This window comes from Heptranchias perlo, unplaced genomic scaffold (assembly GCF_035084215.1).
Source record: "Heptranchias perlo isolate sHepPer1 unplaced genomic scaffold, sHepPer1.hap1 HAP1_SCAFFOLD_47, whole genome shotgun sequence".
NCBI lineage: Eukaryota > Metazoa > Chordata > Chondrichthyes > Hexanchiformes > Hexanchidae > Heptranchias > Heptranchias perlo.
In genome coordinates this window covers 4,855,624-4,879,676 of record NW_027139484.1, presented here as the reverse complement: position 1 = coordinate 4,879,676, position 24,053 = coordinate 4,855,624, and the positions used below count along the sequence as shown (strand labels likewise).

The following is a 24,053-nucleotide window of genomic DNA, read 5'->3' as shown; positions in this document are numbered from 1 at the left end:
TCCGCAGTGACAGGCCCCTGTATTTCGACAGTTGAGACTCAGATGAGTCAGGCAGGCCCCACCTTCAAGTACCAGTTGAATCTAGCTAACCAATTAACTTGCTACAGCAGCTCTCTGCTGAAGCCTGACAGAAATTAAAAAATCAAACTTTTAAATTGACCTTAAACAGTTGAAGCAATATGCACTAGATTTAAAGAGATTAACCCTTAAACTCCCACACTTACCGAACTCTCAGCACACTGTGTAGTCCGCACACCGTGCAGTCCGCAGTGACAGGCCCCTGTATTTCTACAGTTGAGACTCAGATGAGTCAGGCCTGCCCCACCTTCAAGTACCAGTTGAATCTAGCTCACCAATTAACTTGCTACAGCAGCTCTCTGCTGAAGCCTGACAGCAACTTAAACATTTAAACTTTTAAATTGACCTTAAACAGTTGAAGCAATATGCACTCGATTTAAAGAGATTAACCCTTAAACTCCCACACTTACCGAACTCTCAGCACACTGTGTAGTCCGCACACCATGCAGTCCGCACTGACAGGCCCCTGTATTTCTAGAGTTGAGACTCAGATGAGTCAGGCCTGCCCCACCTTCAATTACCAGTTGAATCTAGCTAACCAATTAACTTGCTACAGCAGCTCTCTGCTGAAGCCTGACAGAAACTTAAAAATTTAAACTTTTAAATTGACCTTAAACAGTTGAAGCAATATGCACTAGATTTAAAGAGATTAACCCTTAAACTCCCACACTTACCGAACACTCAGCACACTGTGTCGTCCGCACACCGTTTGCTGCACCTGCATTTTTGCTTTCAGTGACTGGTGTACAAAGACACTCAGGTCCCTTTGTACATCAACATTTCCCAATGTATCACCATTTAAATAATACTCTGCCTTTCTGTTTTTCCTTCCGAAGTGGTTAACTTCACATTTATCCACGTTATACTGCATCTGCCATGTATTTGCCCACTCACTCAACTTGTCTAAATCGCCTTGAAGCCTCTTTGCATCCTCCTCACAACTCACGATCCCACCTAGTTTTGTGTCGTCAGCAACTTGGAAATATTACATTTGGTTCCCTCATCCAAATCATTGATATATATTGTGAATAGCTGGACCCCAAGCACCGATCCCTGCGGTAACACACGAGTCACTGCCTGTTACCCCGAAAAAGACCCATTTATTCCAACTCTCTGTTTCCTGTCTGTTAATCATTTTTCAATCCATGCCAGTATATTACCACCAATCCAATGTGCTTTAATTTTGCACACTGACCTCTTATGTGGGACTTTATCAAAAGCCTTCTGAAAATCCAAATAAACCACATCCACTGGGTTCTCCCTTATCTATTCTAGCAGTTACGTCCTCAAAAAAACCCAGTAGGTTTGTCACACATGATTTCCTTTTCATAAATCCATGTTGACTTTGTCTGATCCGGTTGATATTTTCTAGGTGTTCTGATATCACATCCTTTATAATAGACTCCAGCATTTTCCCTACTTCTGTTCTGTCGTTCAGGGCTAAAGGGTTAAATTATGAGGACAGATTGCATTGACTAGGCTTGTATTCCGCTGCATAGAGAAGATTAAGGGGTGATCTAATTGAGGTATTTAAGATGATTAAAGGAATTGATAGGGTAGATAGAGAGGAACTATTTCCCCTGGTGGGGAATCCAGAACAAGGGGGCATAACCTTAAAATTAGAGCTAGGCCGTTCAGGGGTGATGTCAGGAAGCACTTCTTCACACTCAGGGTAGTGGAAATATGGAACTCTCGCCCACAAAAGTCTGTTGAGTCGGGGGGTCAATACGAAATTTCAAAATGGTGATTGATAGATTTTTGTTAGGCAAGGGTATTAAGGATTAAGGAACCAAGGCGGGTAGATGGAGTTAAGATACAGATCAGCCATGATCTAATTGAATGGCGGAACAGGCTCGAGGATCTGAATGTTCCATTCCTCTTCCTATGTAACATGATCGTGGGGCTGAATGGCCTCCTCCAGTTTCTGTGCAACAGTTTGGAGGGGATGAATAGCCTTCTCCAGTTCCTACTTAACATGATAGAGGGGCTGAATGGCCTCCAGTTCCTGCAAAACAGGCTTAAAGGACTGAATGGCCTCCTCCTGTACCTGTGTAACAGGCTCGACGATCTTAATGGCCTCGTCCTGTTCCTGTGTAACAGGCTTGACGGGCTGAATGGCCTCCTCCTGTTGCTATCTGACAGGCTTGAGTGGTTGGTAGGCCTCCAGTTCCAGTATAATAGACTCGAATGTCCGTATGGCCTCCTCCTGCTCCTATGTGACATGCTTGAGGGGCTGATCGGCCTCAGTACTGATGTAACTGGCTCGAGGACCTGAATGGCATCCTCCTTTTCCTATATAACAGGTTCGAGGGGATGAATGGCCTCCACCTGTACCTGTGTAACAGCCATGAGGGGCTGAATGGCCTCCTCCTGTTCCTGTCGAACTGCAGTGAGTTACTTGCAGCTACTGCATCCAAGATGGCTGCCGTAATCGCCGCCATTTTGTCCAAGATAGCCACCTTACTTGCCGCCATTTGTCCCAGAGGGCCGCCAAACTTGTGCCCATTTTGTCCAAGATGGCTGCCATACTTGCTGTCATGCTGGCCTTGTGTAAATACGCATATATGATATATATATTATGAATTCAAGTTGTTGTTGTTGTACTAGTAATAGTTGTGTTCGTGGTCTAAATATAAAAGTTTGCCATTCTGTGATCACTCTGGGGTGTCTGGGCGCTCTCTGGGATCATTGGGTGCATCCTGGGATCACTCTTGTGAGACGGTGTGCAATCTGGGATCCCTATGTGCGCTCTGGCATCACTCCAGGGTAACTGGGTGCACTCTGCCACCATTTTTTGCAGGATGGCAGCCACACTTGCAGTCACTTTGTCCAAGATGGCCACCATATTTGCCGCAATTTTGTCCAAGGTGGCCGCTGTGCTTGCCGCCATTTTTTTCCAAGATGGCTGCCATTCTTACCGCCATGTTCGCCGTGTTTAAATATACATATATATATCATATATATACTATAAATACAAGTTGTTGTTGTTGTAGTTGTTGTGGTGATAGTCTAAATATAAAGACTGCTACACTGGGATCAACTTGGGGTGACTGAGTACAGTGTGGGATCATTGGGTGCAATCTGAGGTCCCTGGCTGCACTCAGGATTCCCTGGCTGCACTCTGGGATCACTCTGGGTGCAATCTGGGATCCCTGGATGCACTCTGCGATCAATCACGGGTGACTGGTTGCACTCTTGGATCACTGGGTGCACTCTGGATTCACTGTGGGGTCACTGGGACATTCCGGGGTCGCTGTGGTGTAACTGGGGACACTCTGCGCGGTACTTGCCAGCATTTCGAACAAGATGACTGCCGTACTCGCTGGCGATTTGTCCAAGGTGGCTTCGGTACTTGGGGCAATTTTGTCCAAGATGGCCACCACACTAATTCACGTCCTCGTCGTCGTCGTTTGTTTGTTTGTTTGTTGTTGTTGTTGTTGTTGTGTTGGGGGTTGCTGAGGTGGTCTAAATATAAAGACTTCAACTCTGGGATCACTCTGGGTGACGGATGACACCCCCAGAAGGGACCGACCAAGGCCTCCTTCCCTGGAGGGGATGGATGGTGGCTTCCCTTAGAGCGCCTGACCAAGTCCTCCCCCAGAGTGGACCGACTAAGCCATCCCCCAAAGGGGACCAACCGAAGCCTCCTCTACAGAGTGGACTGACCGAGGACTCCTCCAGGGGGTACCGAATGCGGCCTCATGAAGAGGGGACTGACCGAGGCCTCCTCTAGAAGGGACCGAGCCAGAGATCCTGCACAGGTTGCACCCAAACAGGGCCCACATGAGATCGGTCTGTTTATTGCCCTGGGGTTTAATTTCCATTCTGTGCCCTGGTTTTGGGGCCTCGGTTTAACACGTTCCTGTTCGATTGTGACCGTTGTGATTTAACCAGGTTAAAGCCTGGGGTTAAAGTAGCCAGGCCTGCAATATTATACAAACACGTTAACCCAGAGTGAGACAAACAGGGGCCGAGAGGAGATTAACGTCGGAAACGTGAACCCCTGTACGGGCTTCGAGGGTTTGTTACAATTTCAAAATGATGCTTGTGTTTCGGGGAGATGCGACAACTTTGAGGGGACAGAGCGGCGAGTTGAGTCGGTTTTGATGGAGTAAATAAGGAGAAACTGTTTCCAGTGGCAGGGGGTCGGTAACCAAAGGACACAGATTCAAAATAATTGTCAAAAAGCGAGAGGTGACATGAGGATTATTTTTTATGCAGCGAGTTGCAATGATCTGCAATTCACTGCCTGAAAGGGAGGTGGAAGCAGATTCAAAAGTAACTTTCAAAAGGGAATTAGATAATTACTAGAAAAGGAAAAATGTGTTGGCCACGGGGAAAGATCAGGGTAATGGGACTATCTGGTTAGCTTTTTAATAGAGTCGACAATGGCACGATGGGCCGAATGGTTTCCTTTTGTGATGGATCATTCTGTGATTTTGCGGCCGGTCCACGTCAGCCATTTTGCGGCAGGTGCATGGCGGTCATTTTGTTTTGCATGTCGGGAGGCCATTTTGTGGGGTCCCAGCTGAGCTCTTTTGCTCACAGTCCGTCTCACCATTTTGTGCAAACTGCATATCCAGCCTCCGAGTAAGACCCCTCCCCCCAACACAAACATAAACACATACAGTTCACTCGACCAAACAGTCACGTCTGCGGTGCTGCTTGGAGGAGGAAGGATGGAATTTCCAGGATCCTTTACTCAATAATTTGAAACACTAACACCATTTAAAAAAATAACGAGACCAGGCCTGAGCTGAAGTAACTTTCAATAACTTACATTTATATTGCACCTTTATAGCAGAAAAACGTCACAGGGCGCTTCTCAGGAGCGATTCATGTGACACCGAGCCACACAAGGAGGTATTGGCACAAGTGACCAAAAGCTTTGGCAAAGAGGTAGGTTTTAAGGAGAGTCTTAAAGGAGGAGAGAGAGGCGGGGAGGTTTATGGAGGGAATTCCAGAGAATAGGGCCGAGACAGCGAAAGGCACGGCCGGCAATCGTGGAGCAAAGGGAGTGGGGGATGTGCAAGAGGCCAAAACTGGAGGAGCACAGAGATTTTGGAGGGTTCGAGGGTCAGTTGTTACAGAGTCCGACTCATAACTGGGAGGGACAGAGACTGTACATGGGGACATTAATTACCAGGAACACTTCATGTCTGTACATTGAACGAGTGTCCAACTGCAGCCCAGACTGAGCACCACCCTGGGACAATCCTGTCTGTACATTGAGCTGTGTCCCACTGCAGCCCAGACTGAGCCCCTCCCTGGGCCCTTGCTGTCTGTACATTGACCCAGTGCCCGACTGCAGCCAAGACTGAACCCCACCGCTGGGCCCTTCCTGTCTGTACATTGACCCAGTGTCCCACTGCAGCCCAGACTGAGCCCCACCCTGTGCCCTTCCTGTCTGTACATTGACCCAGTGTCCCACTGCAGCCCAGACTGAACCCCACCCTGGGCCCTTCCTGTCTGTACATTGACCCAGTGTCTCACTGCAGCCCAGACTGACCCCACCTTCGGACAATCCTATCTTTACATTGACCCAGTGTCCCACTGCAGCCCAGACTGAGCCCCACCCTGGGCCCTTCCTGTCTGTACATTGACCCACTGTCCCACTGCAGCCCAGACTGAGCCTCACCCTGGGCCCTTCCTGTCTGTACATTGACCCAGTGTCCCACTGCAGCCCAGACTGAGCCCCACCCCGGGCCCTTCCTGTCTGTTCATTGACCCAGTGCCCCACTGCAGCCCTGAATGAGCCCTACCCTGGGCCCTTCCTGTCTGTACATTGACCCAGTGTCCCACTGCAGCCCAGACTGAGCCCCACCCTGGGACCTTCCTGTCTGTACATTGACCCAGTGTCCCACTGCAGCCAAGACTGAACCCCACCCTGGGCCCTTCCTGTCTGTACATTGACCCAGTGTCTCACTGCAGCCAGACTGAGCCCCACCTTCGGACAATCCTATCTTTACATTGACCCAGTGTCCCACTGCAGCACAGACTGAGCCCCACCCTGGGCCCTTCCTGTCTGTATATTGACCCACTGTCCCACTGCAGCCCAGACTGAGCCTCACCCTGGGCCCTTCCTGTCTGTACATTGACCCAGTGTCCCACTGCAGCCCAGACTGAGCCCCACCCTGGGCCCTTCCTGTCTGTTCATTGACCCAGTGCCCCACTGCAGCCCAGACTGAGCCCTACCCTGGGCCCTTCCTGTCTGTACATTGACCCACTGTCCCACTGCAGCCCAGACTGAGCCTCACCCTGGGCCCTTCCTGTCTGTACATTGACCCAGTGTCCCACTGCAGCCCAGACTGAGCCCCACCCTGGGTCCTTCCTGTCTGTACATTGACCAAGTGTCCCACTGCAGCCCAGACTGAGCCCCACCCTGGTCCCTTCCTCTCTGTACATTGACCCAGTGTCCCACTGCAGGCCAGACTGAGCTCCACCCTGGGACCTTCCTGTCTGTACATTGACCCATTGTCTCACTGCAGCCCAGACTGAGCCCCACCATGGGCCCTTCCTGTCTGTACATTGACCCAGTGTCCCACTGCAGCCCAGACTGAGCCCCACCCTGGGCCCTTCCTGTCTGTACATTGACCCAGTGTCCCACTGCAGCCCAGACTGAGCCCCACCCTGGGTCCTTCCTGTCTGTGCATTGACCCAGTATCCCACTGCAGCCCAGACTGAGCCCCACCATGGGCCCTTCCTGTCTGTACATTGACCCAGTGTCCCACTGCAGCCCAGACTGAGCCCCACCCTGGGCCCTTCCTGTCTGTACATTGACCCAGTGCCCCATTGGTGACCATCCAGCCCCGGATATCCGGCAGAATCAGCGCTGTGGGACCGGGTGACTGAGTCTCGTGACCCTGTCGCTGGGCCTCTGACGTCACAATGGGAGAAGACGCTCGCTCAGCTCGAGCTGGAAACCGTTAAAGGGCCGTTAGGATTTAAACCTGGAGCACGGCCCGTTAAAGGGGAGGGACAGAGAATCGGCCAAAAATGTTCATATAATGAGACCAGGAAAGGTTATAAATTGAAATGTTCATATAATGAGACCAGGAATGGTTATCAATTGAAATGTTCATACATTGAGCCCTGGAATGGTTATAAATTGAAATGTTCATATAATGAGACCAGGAATGGTAATAAATTGAAATGTTCATATCATGAGACCAGGAATGGTTATAAATTGAAATGTTCATATCATGAGACCAGGAATGGTTATAAATTGAAATGTTCACACTCCCACTCTCAGTCCGCGTCTGGATTCCCGCAGCGACTCCAGGTGTCTCTTTCCGTTTGAACTGAATTGATTCTCCACCAGACTGAAACAGATTAAAGATTAAACAGGAAATAAACAGATTGAACAATAGTGTAAATAACAGGGAGACTGGGGTTAACATTTCAATAAAAATTACAGACAAATATTACCCACAAAAGGGACTGAATCCCATTGATATTTTATTTGTTAGATTGAACATTAACGCAAACACTCACCAGATCCACTCCAGACTCCTGCGGGTCAGTATGAGGGAGCGGAGAGCGGGGACAGATCGGTCTGTGAAGGAGTTTGATCCCAGGGACAGACCCGTCAGTGACCGGTTTGTACTGAGAGCGGAGACGAGATCCTCGGTACAAGAATCTGTGAGACCGACACCATCCAGACTGGGGATCAGAGAGAGAGAAATCACAGGAATCAGGGTAAATCCCCAGTGTTTATTAATAACACTATTACTGTTACTAATAATAATGTACAGTGTTTATTAATAACACTATTACTGATACTAATAATAATGTACAGTGTTTATTAATCACACTATTACTGACACTAATAATAATGTACAGTGTTTATTAAAAACACTATTACTGATGATAATAATAATGTACAGTGTCAGACATCCAGTTATTATAATCACAATCTCACACAGTCTGGTACTTACTCCAGTTCCTGTATTTTACAGTCCGGATTCCTCAGAAGCGCAGACAGTAATTTCACTCCTGAATCTCCCAGTCCATTGAAATTCAGATCCAGGACCGTCAATGACCGGTTTGTCCTGAGAGCGGAGACGAGATGCTCGGTGCAAGAATCTGTGAGGTCGTTATTCCATAACCTGGAGATCAGAGAAAGTCAGAGGAGAGAGACAGAGGCAAGCAGAGATAACAGGAATCAGAGTAAATTCCCAGTATTGATTTGTATTATTATTACTAAAACTTACATTAATATACCGTGTTAGACATCCGGTTATTGTAAGCACAACCTCACACAGTCTGATACTTACCACAGTTCCTGTATTTTACAGTTCGGGTTCCTCAGAGCCGCAGACAGTAGTTTCACTCCTGAATCTCCCAGTTTGTTGCTCCCCAGTCTAAACACAAACAGACAGTGAGAAACACATTGAATTCAATCCCCGATCTGACACAATTTCTCTCTGATATTACAGGAAACACAAAAATCTTCAGGAAATTAATAACCAGATGTCCCTGTCACTGACAATGAATTTCGCTCTGTTCAATGCCACATATATTCAGGGACTATCAGTAAATGCATTTATTCAATAACGTGCTGTCTGTGTGGAGCCTTTAAATGTCCCTCAGTCCGGTCTCATTCCCCGATGATCAGAATTACCCTCCTGGAGATCAGTGACCGGTCCCGTCAGGTTTGTGAAAACTTGTCTCATTTTTGCTGCTTCTTAAATCCCAGATTTTATGGGAATGGGGCGATTTCCCTGAATTAAATGATAAAGCGGCGATTACCTGTACATTATGCAGTATTTTATTAATCTGTATAATATCTCGGAGTGAGTTATATTGTGAAAAGGCGCTAACGGCTGCTGTAAAATGCGTCCCACAGGACTTTATGTATCAAGGAGAGTTTATTCTGTCCTGTTACAAGTTTTAAATGTCCCTGTACTCCTAGTTTATAGGGGAGGGGAGTCTCTCTCTTTATTCCCATTAAACTGGCTCTACATTTATTTCAGGTGGAACGGGCCCGACCGTTTTTGGGGAATTTTCTGAAGTTCCCTCCCCGAGCAGGACATCACGCACAAGGGGACAGATTATGGGAAATTCCCGGGTTCACTGCCCCTGGTTCACCCAGGAGCCTCCGGCTGTGTGTGAAGCCCCACCGCTGCCCAGTGTGTATTTGTTCTGCTGGGCTAATATACCACAACCCGTTCGATTTCAACCTTTTTACCGGCATATTTTAGTTCCCAAATCCACTGAAGTGTCGGCCTGGATTAATGAGCGAGGGGCCTGAATCCACGACCTTCTGACTCAGAGGCACGAGTGCTGCCAGCTGGGTGAAGAGATGGTGGATGTATTGGAGAGTGTGAAGGGCTGTGTCATTGATGAGTTAAGATAACGTACCGCCGTCCTGCGGGGAAAGCTCAGCTCGCCCACTGGCGGTTGACTGCCCGAAAGCTGTGTTTTGCTCTTTGTTACTGAATGTTCGGTGTTTCTGGTTCCCTCTCCTACACACGTTGACAGTCCGGGGACAGTCACTTGTCCCCACACCTCGGTAAGAGGGTGGGATGCTCCGACACACAGACTGCTGCAGTTACTGTCGGTCTACGTGAAAGCAACAGTGAGAAGGAGTCTCTTCAATGGACGTATCTCAGGCAGTGAGAAAAACTACAATAAATTTTATTTATTGCAATTCAATTGTCAGACTCCTCCAGTGACCTGTATTTACTGATCCGATAAAGACTGTAAAATCCCGACTTGTTCACAAGGATCCATTTTAGATTCTCGAGTCCTTAGGAAATTACTAACCGATCCTCTTATCATTTGTCATATTTGTGTTGAATCTGCTTCTCTCTGGTTTATCTGAACTGTTTGTTTCCCTTCATTACGGAGCAACAATATAATTCGTGACTGTTCTACAATTGGTCTAACAGTTAGAGACAAATGAACAGTTACCTCAACACCTGGCATTTGTGCAGTGCGGGTCCCAGCCGCTGGAGTCCTTCATACCGAATGGAGCAGTTCTCCAGATTGAGGTGTTTTATAGTATCGCAGAGTCCAATGACATGAGACAGCACCGCACAGTCAATCGGGGTCAGTCGCAATTCACTCAATGTAAGTGTTTCCACAGATCCCACTGTGACCCGAGCCAGTGTTTGATTCTGAGACTCAAACAGGTAGTGGAATGTGTTCAGGAGGTCCGTTTTACGAGTTTCTCTCCCTATGTTTCCAATCTCTCCTTCAACCTTTTCCTTCACCCAGTCAATCACTCCACAAATTGTGTGATGAAGAAATGGACCCAGAAACTCCTCCAGGGGCCGAGCTGACCGTGAGGAGGAGAGACCAACAAAAAAACGGAGAAATATCTCAAATCGCCCATCTTCCTTGCTGTGGGCTTCACTGAGGAGTTTCCGGATGTCCCCTGGATCTGGAGTCAGGAATTGTGCGAGTGCGGCTACAAACTCTTGGATGGTGAGGTGCGGGAATGTGTAAACCATACTCTGGGCAGAATCATCTCTCTCCAAAAGTTCCACCATGAACCCAGACAGGAACTGGGAAGGTTGCAGATTGTTCTTGATCAAATCTCCATTTCTAAACACAATCTTCTTCTCGGAGACTCCAGTGAAGGCCATCTCACCGATCTTCAGTAACACATCACGGGGGGATTCAATCTCTCGGCCATGGTTTTTCAGAATGTTGTAAATATAGTAGGAATATAGTTGGGTGATGGTCTTGGGAACTCGCTGCTGTTTCCTGTCTCTTTGTGTGAAGAAGGGACCCAGTGACAGACCGAGGATCCAGCAGTAGGAAGGGTTGTAACACATGGTGTACAGGATCTCGTTCTCCTCCACATGTTTGAAAACAGCTGCTGCCACCGCCTGATCTTCAAAAAACTTGTTGAAATATTCCTTCCGTTCTTCACCAACAAATCCCAGGATTTCAGCCCAGACACTGATCTCAGCCTTTTCCAATAAATGTAATGCAGTGGGGCGGCTGGTCACGAGCACTGAACATCCTGGGAGCAGCTGGTGCTGTATTAAACTGTACACAATGTCAGACACTTCACACCAGTCTTCAGGATCTGTGCACATGTACTGAGGTTCTGTATTTCTCCGATTGTCAGCAAAATCGATACTGTCCTTGAATTCATCTAAACCATCGAATATAAACAGTAATCCTACTGGGGTCTTCCAGAGCTCTCCCAGAATATTCCCAAAGTAAGGATACATATCCAGTATCAGATTCCTCAGGTTTATTCTACAGTTAATAGCGTTCAAATCCCGGAATTTAAAACTGAAAACAAATTGAAAGTGTGGGTATATTTTCCCAGTGGCCCAGTCATAAACAATCTTTTGTACCATTGTTGTTTTTCCAATCCCCGCGACTCCGCTCACTGCTGCTGAACTCCCAGAACTGGATCGCTGGAAGAAACTCTTCATTTTCTGGAACAAACTGCCTCTCTGAGAAAAACTGCTCTGGAACAATTGATCTGTTCGGATTTTTTCCAGTTCTCTCCGGAGATGTTTCCCTCTCCACTCTTCATGGTCTCGGCCTCTTGCCAGCAGTTCATGTTCTACAAGTGTCCGATCTCGAACAGTAGAAATGACCGTTAGCTCAGTGTATAGAGTGACCAGCTGGAAAATCTTAACCTTCTCCTTTATTAGGATCGTGTTCACTCTCAGTGTTTCAGTTTGGACCCGGAGTGTTTCCTTGTGTTTCTGTTGAACATCTTCAATGAGAACAGACAGAAAGTGGTTCTCAATGTTATTTATTTTGAAAAAAGTAACAACTTCTCATTATCACTTTACTCGTCAGTGTCATTTCGTCAGTCCTTGGGCAAGTTATCTTGATTATTGTGGGCACTGGGAGAGAGACAGACTGTGAATGGACAGAAGTCCCACTGTTATTGTATCAGGTCTAGGGCAGGTTATCTGGGATACTGTGTGTACTGAACAGACTGAAATGGGCAGAAATCTATTGTTTAACCTCAGTTGTGGGGAAGCTTTTAGAAACGATAATCCGGGACAAAATTAGTATTCAATTTATTAAGTGTGGATTAGTTAAGCAAAGCCAGCACCGATTGTTAAAGGTAAATCGTGTTTAACTATCTTGATTGAGTTTTTAAATGAGGTGACAGATTGCGTTGAGGAGTGCAATACGATTGATGTTGATATGGACTTTCAAAAGGCGTTTTATAAAGTGTCGCAAAATAGGCTTATTAGCAAATTTGAAAGCCATGGAATAAAAGGGGCAGTGGCAGCATGGATACGAAATTGGCTCAGTGACAGGAAACAGAGAGTCGTGGTGAACGGTTGTTTTTTGGACTGGAGGAAGGTTTACATTGGTGTTCCCCAAGAGTCGGTACTCGGACCACTGCTTGTTTTGCTATATATTTATGACTTGGATCTGGGTGACGCAAAACGTGAAAGTGCAGTAAACAGTGAGGAGGATAGTGATAGACTTCAATAGGACATAGACAGGCTGGTGGAATGGGCGGACATATGCAGATACAATTTAACGCAGAGAAGTGCGAAGTGAAACATTTTGGCAGGAAGAATGAGGAGAGGCAATATAAACTAAATGGTATCATTCTAAAGGGGGTGTAGGAACAGAGAGACCTGGGGGTGTATGTTCACAAATTTTTGAAGGTGACAGGACAAGTTGAGAAAGCAGTTTAAAAAGCATACGGGATACTTGGCTTGAAAAATAGATGCATAGACGACAAAAACAAGGAAGTGATGATGAAGCTTTATAATTCCCTGGTTTGGCCACAACTGGAGTACTGCGTCCAATTCTGGGCACCGCACTTTACGAAGGATGTGAAGGCCTTAGAGATGATGCAGAAAAGATTTATTCGAATCGCTCCAGGGATGAGGAACTTCAGTTACGTGGATAGACTGGAGAAGCCGGGGTTGTTCCACTTGGAGCAGAGAAGATTGAGAGGAGATTTGATAGAAGTTTTCAAATCCATGAAGGGTTTAGGTCAAGTAAATAAGGAGAAACTGTTCCCATTGATCGGACGGTCGAGAACCACAGGACACAGATTGAAAGTGATTCGCAAAAGAACCAATGGCGACAGGAGAATAAACTTTTTTTAAGTAGCGAGTAGTTATGGTCTGGACTGCTTTCTCTGAAAGGGTTTGTGGAAGCAGATTCAATCGTGGCTTTCGAAAAGGAATTCGATAAATACTTGAAGGAAAAGTTTTGCAGGGCTACGGGGAAATAGCAGGGGAATGTGGCGAACTCGGTAGCTCTTGCAAAGAGCCGGCAGGGGCTCGATGGGCTGAACGGACTTCTTCTGTGCTGTAAAAATTTTATGATTCTAATGTATCAGACCGTGGGCAGGTTATCTGGGGTATTGTGGGCACTGCGAGAGGGAGAGTCTGTGAATGGACAGAAGTTCCACTGTTATTGGAACGGACCTCGGGCAGGTTATCTGGGATATTGTGGGCACTGGGAGAGGGACAGAATGTAAATGGACAGAAGTCCCACTGTTATTGTATCAGACCTCTGGCAGGTTATCTGTGATATTGTGGGCACTCGGAGAGGGACAGACTGAGAATGGACAGAAGTTCCACTGTTATTGTATCAGATCGCGGGCAGGTTATCTGGGGTGTTGTGGGCACTGGGAGAGGAACAGACTGTGAATGGACAGAAGTTCCACTGTTATTGTATCAGACCTCGGGCAGTTTATCTGGGATATTGTGGGCACTGGGAGAGGGACAGACTGTGAATGAACAGAAGTTTCAATGTTATTGTATCAGACCTATACTTCTTTAGTCACCTGATCACAGGTAAATATTACTGACATTCTGAAGGTACAGGGGGGATTAAGAAAGACAATTTAAGGTATTAGGAGTTTAGGTTGAGGGAATGGTGAGAGGGTTTGATGTATCTTGTTAGTGTAAGAGACTTCGGTATTGAATCATTTCAACGTAATTCACAACTTTAATGCAGGAAAAAGGCTCACACTCACGAAAATAATTAGAGACGGAGAAAATTTAAAGTCGGAAATAAGAAGAGAAATCAGGGTAATTTTCTCACTGAAGGGTCAGAGAGCGGGGAACCAGTTACCAGGGAAACACACTGAAGGGGCAGTGTAAGTGGGGTTAAAAGACAATTGAACGTGTTTCTGTGGATACACTGAGAGGAGGAGTAGGTGGGGCCATCTCTCAAAAAGAGGCAGGCTTATTTGGGCCAAATGGCCTTTTCCTGTCTCTAATCATTCTCCCGTTATATTGTATTTCAGAAATTGTGAACAATTTTTCAGCAGCTTTGCACCTATATTTAATGTGTTTTTATAACAGTCCTTTCATAGAATTAGAATTAGAACTACTGCCCACATCACTCAGTGTAATGTTAGAGCAGAAAACATTCACAGTTCATATCAACTGTTCTCCCAATAATTATACTCTGTTGTTTCATTTTGGTCTGAATTTCCTACAATGCAGGATTGGGAAATTACAAATCTGTTTCCATCAGTCATTCCATTGGGTCTAAAAAGACCCTGAGTTAAATGACTATTCTTTGAGTGGAATAAGTTCTCTCTTTCACTGCCATCAGTCATTCCATTGGGTCTAAAAAGACCCCGAGTTAAAGGACTATTCTTTGAGTAGAATAAGTTCTCTCTTTCACTGCCATTAGTCATTCCATTGGGTCTAAAAAGACCCCGAGTTAAAGGACTATTCTTTGAGTAGAATAAGTTCTCTCTTTCACTGCCATTAGGAAGCCAGCCCAGAACTTCCGAATTACCCTGAATATTGTCTTTCCCTCACATTTCTCCACGGATTAATGATCTATTGTGTGAACATCTGAACATCTTCTCAGATCAGATCGAACACCGAAGTCTCATTCTGTGCTGTGTAATGAAAATGTTTTAATATTTTGCATTTCTCCACCTCTTTCCCTACCGTTGATGGTGGGCCAGATTTCTAGAGTAGTCGGTAAACCTTAAAGTCTGGCTTAAGGCACTGCTCATTAATTCTGAGCCCAGAGCTTCTATGTGCCTCATAGGAGTTGTGTATGGGGATTCACGGTGTATCAGGATCCTACCAGGTGTGTATGGGGATTCACAGTGTATCAGGATCATGCCAGGTTTGTATGGGTATTCACAGTGTATCTGAATCCTGCCAGGTGTGTGGGGATTTAACAAGTGCTGGCGATCATCAGCTGGATTAAGTGAAATAATGCAACCTCCGCATATTCCTAACGAGGTTTCATTTCTGTACCCTCCACCCTTTGAATTTCTGATTCCCAGATTCTGACAATCCCTAAATAAAAGTCTACAGTCAAACATTCTGATTCTCAGAAGTGAAATAAATGGTTTGAAATCTCCATTTCATCACTTACCTTTCAGCTGACTGGGTATTTCAGTTAAACCTCGTCCGATGTTCATATAATCAAATGGATCAGGACCTGTTTAAATCAATGAGCTTTCATGAAATCAGATCTGTGTAATATTAAAGTAAATTCTGGAGTTTTTCAATCCGAAATTGAATTCAGTGTCTGATTTTACCGTACCAAGTTCCTGCATCTCTTTCAGTATTTTGTCCAACTTTGGTACCGCATGGTGCATTTTCACAAAGGATTCCCACATCACCCTTCGGGCCCGCGAGCCTTTCTCCATCACCAGATTTAGGAGAAGTTTGGAACTGTCAGCTCTATTTCCCTTCTCCACGAGATCAACGACTTTCTGTAAAGAATAATAATTAATATATTGGTCTCTCCTTTTCCCAACCCCACTGAAACTGTTTCCTTTTTTTTCAGTCCACAGAAAAGTTATACCCGAAGCGTTCCTCTATCCTTTGTGCAAGCACTCACCGATCCACTGGGTATTTTCCTCTCATCGTATCATTGTTTCAGATTTACTGTATTTTCAGTTTGATCCATTTATTTCCTATTTGGCATGTTTCTGTTCTGTAACATTGTTTGATTCTAAGATCTGATATCCTGTTATTTCCCTGATGTTTAAATAATCCAAACTCATTCTGTTTCCAGCCCACTTACCCGATGTTCCTGTCCACTGAAATGCCTCTCGTATGTTAACAACGAGCTGACTCCGTCCACCCCTTCTTCAATCGCCTGTTCTAGTCTGTCCCGGTAGAATTTCGTCAACTGGAACAGATGATAGTCGTCGCACTTTGTCAGGAACTCAGTGATTGCAGTGTTCGGATCTGTGAGCAAAAATGGAGAAAACTAAACACATTATCGACTTTCTATCCAGGCGGTTACATTTCCTCTTATAACAAACGGCTGAAGCCTCCTGTGAGCCACATTATCAAACACCTTCTGAAAACCCAGAGACACCGCATGTGATACATTCCATCGACCTATATAGTCACCTCTCAACAAAGCTGCATCAGATTTGTCAAATACGGCTTGTCTGCAGCGAATCATTTCCAGCCTCCCCTGATCATCCCTTGTATCTCTAAATGTTCACGAATTCGACCTGGAATTACAGATTCTAGGAGTTTGCCCACTACTGACGGAGACTAATTGGTCTCCAGTTACCCGTTGACCCTCTCTCCCTATTTTAGCAGAGACATTACTTGGGCTCCTTCAGTCCACCTGGATATTTTTGATAACAAGCGAGGATTGAGAAATTGGGGTCAGAATCCCTCCTATCGCCTCTTTGACTTCCTTTAACAGCCTCGGATGTGTTATCTCTGGGGCCAGTGATTTATCCACCTCGGCGATGTTTCTCAGATCCAAATCCTTCTCTTTACCTCTCTGTTCTCCTTTTGGAATATCCTGGAAACCTACCTCTTTGACCAAGCTTTCCGTCACCAGTTCTAATATCTCCTTATTTGACTCTGTGTCAAATTTTGTTTGATAATCGCTCCTGTGAGGCCCCTTGGGTAGATTTACTATATTAAAGGCGCTATATAAATGCAAGTTGTTATTGTTCTAGCTCTGTCATAGAAGCTTTATTAATACTGGCGACCAGAGGTATTTTTCTTTCTCCTCAAAATGTGATAACCAAGAACGTTTTGTTCTGAGTCCTGTGAAAACTCAGGCCCTGTCTTGCAGATACTAGATCACATCTCTCATGATTCTGATTTTCCAAATGTGTTTGGAGTGATTTGTATATTTAGAGATAAAATTCAACCATAACTCCGATTTTTTGGAATGTTGACCCGTTTCCGTTTATTGTGTTTTTTTAATACCAAGTGACTTTATCTCTCAATACTTCAAAACCACCTTCCTTTTTACCTGCCAATAACTTTTCATTATTTCATAAATCTTCTGTTCCTGCTCCAACAGTTTTATGAATTCCGTTCTCTCATCTCAGACCCGGATATTTCCCACCCTCCAGATTATCAGCTGAAACCCTCCCGCTGCTCCATTCACCCAGTCTGTAAAATCATTGTTGTTCGATTCAGACCGTGACCGTCCCTTCCCTTCTCCCTGAACTCACCCTCGTGCCCCGAGACCGTGAACCCTTCCCTCCTGCTCCATTCACCCAGTCTGTAAAACCAATGGTGGTCGGTTCATATCGTGTCCGCCCCTTCCCTTCTCCCTAAACTCACTCTATTCGCCAAGACCGTGAACCCTTCCCTCCTGCTCCATTCACCCAGTCTGTAAAACCATTGTTGGTCAGTTCATATCGTGTCCGTCACTTCCCTTCTCCCTAAACTCACTCTATTCGCCAAGACCGTGAACTCTTCCCTCCTGCTCCATTCACCCAGTCTGTAAAACCATTGTTCTTGATCGGTTCAGATCGGGACCTGCTCAGGGCTGCAGAAGAGCCTTTCTATTCCCTGACTATGGAATATCCCATCACTATCACTCTCCTATTCCTGTGTCCCACCTGCCTCTCACCCCCGCCCCACTCGGGGTGTCCCCCTGCTCCCTGGCCTCACACTGTTACTCAGGAAGACCATCCTCTGAGTCACTGTCTCTGTCCACCTTACAGTCCCCGCCATCAGGTATCAATTGGACAGTTCCAGTACTCAGGAGATCCCTACACCTGTGACTGCACTATGCCTCTAGATGGTCACTCACTTCCCTCTATCTACACGGTATCTGTACTGTTACATCTTCCTGTGTGAACTGCAGGTTCTTGCTCCTGATCTGGACCCTTTGTCAGGACGGAAATTTTATTGTGAAGAATTTTCTGAACCTACCTGTGTACATTCTCATTCTTGTTGAAGATGTTGGAACTTCTCCCCTGTTTGAACCTTCAGCCATGGTGGTGACAGACGTTCCCAGATTCTGATGCCCTGTAATAAATATAATATAAATAGGAGGGTTAGACGGAAATATTAAAATAAGCAGGAGAGCATTGCCTTGTTAAACATGATTCCAAGTCTCTCCTCCCCCATCAGCACAACAGCTGTTCGCTCTGGGATCGAGCATTTCCCGAGTGTTATGATCAACGCTCCACATCAGGTGTGACATGGACAGCTGCCCAGTGAAGTCCAGTGAGTCCCGCTGATCTCCACAACCCAGTTCCAGACGGGAACCCATCGGCAGAGACTCTGAACTGGGAGCGTCCCTTGGTAAGATTTACTCACACAGTACAGGCCAGAACCAGCCTTATTCCTGAGGCAGTGAATATTCTGGAGGGAAATCTGGAGCGGGGTGATCATTGATGGATTAAATGACCCTTCACTCGGTTTAACACAGTCTGAGGCAATTGTGTTATTTTTATTCACAAATTGTGTTGAATATTTTTGATTTGTTGAGTTTCGTCATTAAATTCAGATACTTTATGAATATGATATCTATCCTCATACACAATATATAGCTGGGTGGGATTCCTCTGGTGCCTTTGGGCAGTGAAAGTGTCCGTGTGTTCATGGAGAGGTGTCCTGGTTGGTGTTTCTACTGGAATATATTTACCACATCCCCATGGTGTCAGCACCTGACAATCACTGTAGGAGGTGAGGAGATTTACCACTGTTCTAATATTAACACTAATGAGCACTGTAGGAAGTGAGGAGATTTACCACTGTTCTAATATTAACACTAATGAAAACTGTAGGAGGTGAGGAGATTTACCACTGTTCTAATATTAACACTAATGAGCACTGCAGGAGGTGAGGAGATTTACCACTGTTCTAACATTAACACTAATGAAAACTGTAGGAAGTGAGGAGATTTACCAATGTTCTAATATTAACACTAATGAGCACTGTAGGAAGTGAGGAGATTTACCACTGTTCTAACATTAACACTAATGTATAATGTTATGAATCGTGTAACTTTAAACATTCAGGTGATGCACAATATTTATTTAGAGAATGTCGTTCTGGGTTTTACAGTCTCAATGTTCAAGTGGTGGATTTGATTGTTTTTATATAATCACGTTTGTGACTGGCAGTTGTATGTGTGTCTCACGAATGTGCTCCCAATCAAACTATCAGTCCCAGTGCCATTTCCTTTCCCCACTGTGGAAATGTAAAAATGATTAAATCTCGGATCAGTAATTTCTCCAAACTATATTTGAAGTTATTCTCCGGCATTAATTTATAACCAAGTTTGAGACTTTGTAAAATTCAATTCCTGCTGTTTCACTCACACTGACACTAGTATAATAAACACACAACAGCAACAACTTGCATCACCACAGAGCCTTTAACATCGAAAAAACATCCCAAGGCGCTTCGCAGATGCTGAATCAGACAGAAAATGGCCAAAATTTTGGTCAAAGAAGTGAGTTTTAGGATGGTCTTTATTGTGACACCGCACACAAAATAATCAAATGGAAGAAATTTTACAAATCTTTATTAAAATTTAAGATCTACATATCATTTTATCACCAAATTATATCGAAATGGTAATCATTTAATTCAACTGTAATTTTGAAATTCAGAAATAGATTTACTGATGGGAAATAACATTAAGTAAAACCCAGTAAGATGATTGATTTTGATAGTTGGATCTGAAATATATTTGAATTCGGTAACACTGTCTGGTACTACCTTAACACACAGCGTAATATCGATATTATGAGGGCTATCAAGGTGGGTTCATTCCGATTTGATGCTGGGGGCGGGGAGACACTGTTTTTCTGCTGGGCTCTGCCTCGGACTGGAGCCACTTCTTCGATCAAACCCCTTCACTCCAAAACACACACAAGATTCATCAGTGACTGTGTGTTTTGAGATAGAAACTGATCTCACTTCACATTTCATTGCACGGCCTCATGCTGGATAATTGTACTCGGTGATCAGACTCTCCCAGTCTCATTCTCACCATTTCGCCCCTTAACTTGTAACCTTTGTGGACCGTCAACAGGACCAGTGTTTATCTGAGTAAGTGAGACTTTCTCTTACCTTTCTCCCCAGTCCATCTATGGAAGCTCTTTGAATCGGAAGGATTCTCTCTGGTTGCTGCTCTCACAATCCTGTGCTGATTCACCTGCTGTTGTTCCTCAGTCTACAATCCCTGTTTACTTCCAGCTGTGGGCTTTTCTCAATCACTCCGTCATTCACCGGGAGATCTAATAATGGCAGGGCAGAAAATGAGACAAACATTGACTGTGTGAAGGAGAATGTAATCTGCACTTTCCCTCTAATGTTGAATTTAAATGAAAGTAATTGAAACTTAAACAATTGAACAACAAATATTTGATTGAATAAACACACTGTTTGAGGAACTCTGTTCTCACATTCCATGTCTCTTTACCATCCCGACCACAATATTTGATCGTTTCATTCTCCAGCCCTCGTTAGAGGCAATTCCTTCTCCATGTCCCGCCCCTGGTTTTAGGATCACATTTGCTATTTGTGAATCAGTGACCATTCCTTTATATTTTCTGGCTGAACTCCATCCAGGGGCGAGACCCCCAGTTTCCAAGTGTATTTTAGTAGCATCATCGACAAACAGGGAGAGTTGATGGGACAATATCCTCAGGGATATGGTTCTACCCACAGAAGGCAGCTGTACTGCCCCAACACCGTGACTGGGAAGTGTGACTATTACAGTGAGTTCACTTCACTGAATATTTACAAAACATAACATAACATGGGACTGATTTATCACAGAAAGAAGAGATTTCCCCTGCTGTGAGTGTTACTGTTTGGACACTGCGATGAGTATAAGTCCTAGTAACAACTGTGGACCGGGTTTCTAACCGTCTTGAATTGACAGTTCCTGACTCAGAGGCTGGATGTGTCTCCAGTTAGCTGCAAACTCCAAAGTTCTGGCACGTGGGGGTGGGGAAGGAACGTTTGTAACTACAAGTGAGACATTTTAATAACAATATTTAACTGTCAAATAGGTATTAACTGTAATAACAACACCTCAGTGTGGGAATGTGGTGGGAACTTTGACCATATTTAAGAGAACAAGAGAAAATAGAAGCTCTCAGCAATTAACTTGTTTCTATTTTGCTATAAATGGTCATTGATGTACAGAACTGGACGATAGATTACAACTCATTCTCATGCCTGTAATAAAATATCTCTGATTAGATAAAATCACGATCAGTAACGAAATCATTTGAAGTAGAATGTGTGAACAAATATGGCCCATTCTTAGTTTTAGGATAAATCAAATCACTATCCCCAAAAATATCAATAGTTGAATGCGTAATTGGAATTGAAAGATTTATTGGGGCCACTGTCCAAACACAATGGATATGATCGAAGGACTCACACTTCAGGGAGGGCACGGTGTCCCCAATGATGACATTGTACCGTGTCTGATACAACGGGGCGGGGAGGGCACTTTGTCACCACAGGATGGTATTGTACCTTGTATCGAACAAGGTGGCGGGGAGGGCACTTTGTCACCACAGGATGGCAGTGTACCGTGTATGGCACAATGGGGCGGGGAGGGCACCGTGTCACCACAGGATGGCAGTTTACCGTTCCTTACACAATGGGCGGGGCAGGCACTCTCGGGTACCGACCCCAAAAGATGGCAATGTACCATATGAGATATGGAGGAGGCGTGGGTATATCAGTCAGTGATTCTTTGTGTGTTTGATAGAGAGAGATAGGGGAAGTGAACTCGTGTCTATTTCAGTGAGTGAATCTTAATGTTTGTGTGTACATGAGAGAGAGGGAGAGTGAAACAGATTTTATCAGTGAGCAACTGAGGATTGTATGAGTATGAGAGAGAGACAATGGATGCCTCTGTCTAACTGTGAGACTCTGAATGTGTGTTTATGTGATGGAGCCAGATACATTGTGCATCAGTGAACAACTGAGTGGGTGTGTGTGTGTGTGTGAGAGAGAGACAGAGAGAGAGAGAGAGAGAGAGAGAGGATGTGTCTGTATATCTGAGTGACTCTGAGCAGGTGTGTGTCTACGTGACGGAGGGAGACACATTGTGTATCAGTGAGGGACTGACTGAGTGTTTGTGTATGTCAGAGGCAGAGAGAGAGAGAGAGAGAGAGAAAATAGCTCTGCATATCTGAATGACTCTGAGTGAGTGTGTGTGTGAGAGAGGGAGACAGAGGATGCCTCTGTATATAAGTGAGTGACTGACTGTGTGTATTTTCTGTTGGGGGAGAAGCGGCAGGATGATGAAATATAACCTTTAACTATCAACCACTTCTAAGATCGTACACAGACCGGTATTTAACAAGTTAAATTGCCAGAAGACACGTGTCCATATCAAACGTTCAATCAGACACAGCAAGGGCAGACGACATGCAAAGTGCAAAAACCTCTTGCTCTTATAGATTAAAAGTTGGAGGAAGTGAGTTCCCACAAACGGAAACCGTTCAGCTCTGTCTCTGCAAGATTCAGCATTTTGCTGTTACTTTGTGTCACTCAGGGGCAGACATTTTGAGACTCACTCAGTACCCCCTTCAGTTAGATTTTTTTAGCAGAGGTTTATTCAATCCCATTAGTTCTGATTAAAGTAGCTCTGGGTTTCAATTCGACCCGAACATCCACCTGAGAATAATGGGGTCACCCGCATTTGGTGTTGATTAATTCTCTGCATTAGGTTTTATCGTTAATTCTGATCACCATCTGGTTTCCACCCAGAACCGTGTGTGTGACGAGATCTGCACTTAATGTAGAAATGTGTTTCCTTCTATATCATCCCCCACTCTCAGACATTCTCAGTCACTCACCCAATTCGTCCTTTGAAAAGACTGAAGCCACATGTGATCTGGTCCGCACGGGCCCTGTCGCCAGTCAGGACTTGATACCTAGGGATTAGGCTGATCTCCCCGCCTTGCTCTCCCTGTCCCCAGTGAAGACTCTGGTACTCGTGGATTCGGTTGATCTCCCCGCCTTGCTCTTCCTGTCCCCAGTGAAGACTCTGATACTCTGGGATTCAGCTGATCTCCCCGCCTTGCTCTTCCTGTCCCCAGTCAGGACCCTGGTACTCGTGGATTCGGCTGATCTCCCCGCCTTGCTCTCCCTGTCCCCGATCAGGACTCTGCTACTCGGGGATTCGGCTGATCTCCCCGCCTTGCTCTCTCTGTCCCCAGTGAAGACTCTGGTACTCGGGGATTCGCCTGATCTCCCCGCCTTGCTCTCCCTGTCCCCAGTCAGGACTCTGATACTCGGGGATTCGGCTGATCTCCCCGCCTTGCTCTCTGCTCGACACAATTTGGGTGGAGCGCTCCAGGAAGTGTCAGCGCACACCAATATCGCTGTCACCTCTTCCGCTAAATGTTACTGACATATAAAGTTCGTGTGGGGCATAACCCGAAACCTCGCGTTGCCTTTACTCTTCCTACCAGCTAATTCACGTGGGTTTGATGTGAGTTAAGTTTCGTATTAAGTGCTCAAATGATGTAAGTGCTTCGATTAAAAATCCCCCCATTGATTTGAATCAAACAAAACAGAAGGAGACCATTCGGCCCCTGGTGTCTGTGTTGGTTCTTTGAAAGAGGTATCCATTTAATCACACTCCCCTGCACTTTCCCAATGGTCCTGCAACCTTTCTCCTTTCTCCTTTACAAGTATTGATCCAATTCCTTTTTGAAAGTTCACCGCGAGCGACTGGACAGACAGACCATCCGTTATACACAGAGACATTGGGGTAGATTTTAAACACGAATCTGCTTCCACCGCCCTTTCAGGCATTGGGTTCCAGATCAG

The 24,053-nt window shown here is 45.4% G+C and overlaps 1 protein-coding gene across 2 annotated transcripts in view; it reads right to left on the bottom strand.

Moving 5' to 3' along the window:
- Positions 1-23,743, bottom strand: part of LOC137313324 (NACHT, LRR and PYD domains-containing protein 3-like) — a 55,218-nt gene extending 31,475 nt beyond the window's left edge. Inside the window, exons 1-10 of one of the 2 annotated variants that reach the window (XM_067979437.1) lie at positions 23,075-23,743; positions 20,319-20,485; positions 18,165-18,260; positions 16,045-16,211; positions 15,559-15,730; positions 15,388-15,453; positions 9,994-11,767; positions 8,355-8,441; positions 8,016-8,186; positions 7,664-7,740 (exon numbers count right to left, since the gene is read on the bottom strand). In XM_067979437.1, the coding sequence (XP_067835538.1) occupies positions 7,664-7,740; positions 8,016-8,186; positions 8,355-8,441; positions 9,994-11,767; positions 15,388-15,453; positions 15,559-15,730; positions 16,045-16,211; positions 18,165-18,228 (2,578 nt within the window). In that variant the 5' untranslated portion in view covers positions 18,229-18,260; positions 20,319-20,485; positions 23,075-23,743. Of the gene's footprint in view, positions 1-4,840; positions 7,401-7,572; positions 7,741-8,015; positions 8,187-8,354; positions 8,442-9,993; positions 11,768-15,387; positions 15,466-15,558; positions 15,731-16,044; positions 16,212-18,164; positions 18,261-20,318; positions 20,486-23,074 lie in introns of those variants that run through there. The other variant, XM_067979436.1, reaches the window with a different exon arrangement.
- Between the last annotated feature and the right edge of the window lie 310 nt (positions 23,744-24,053).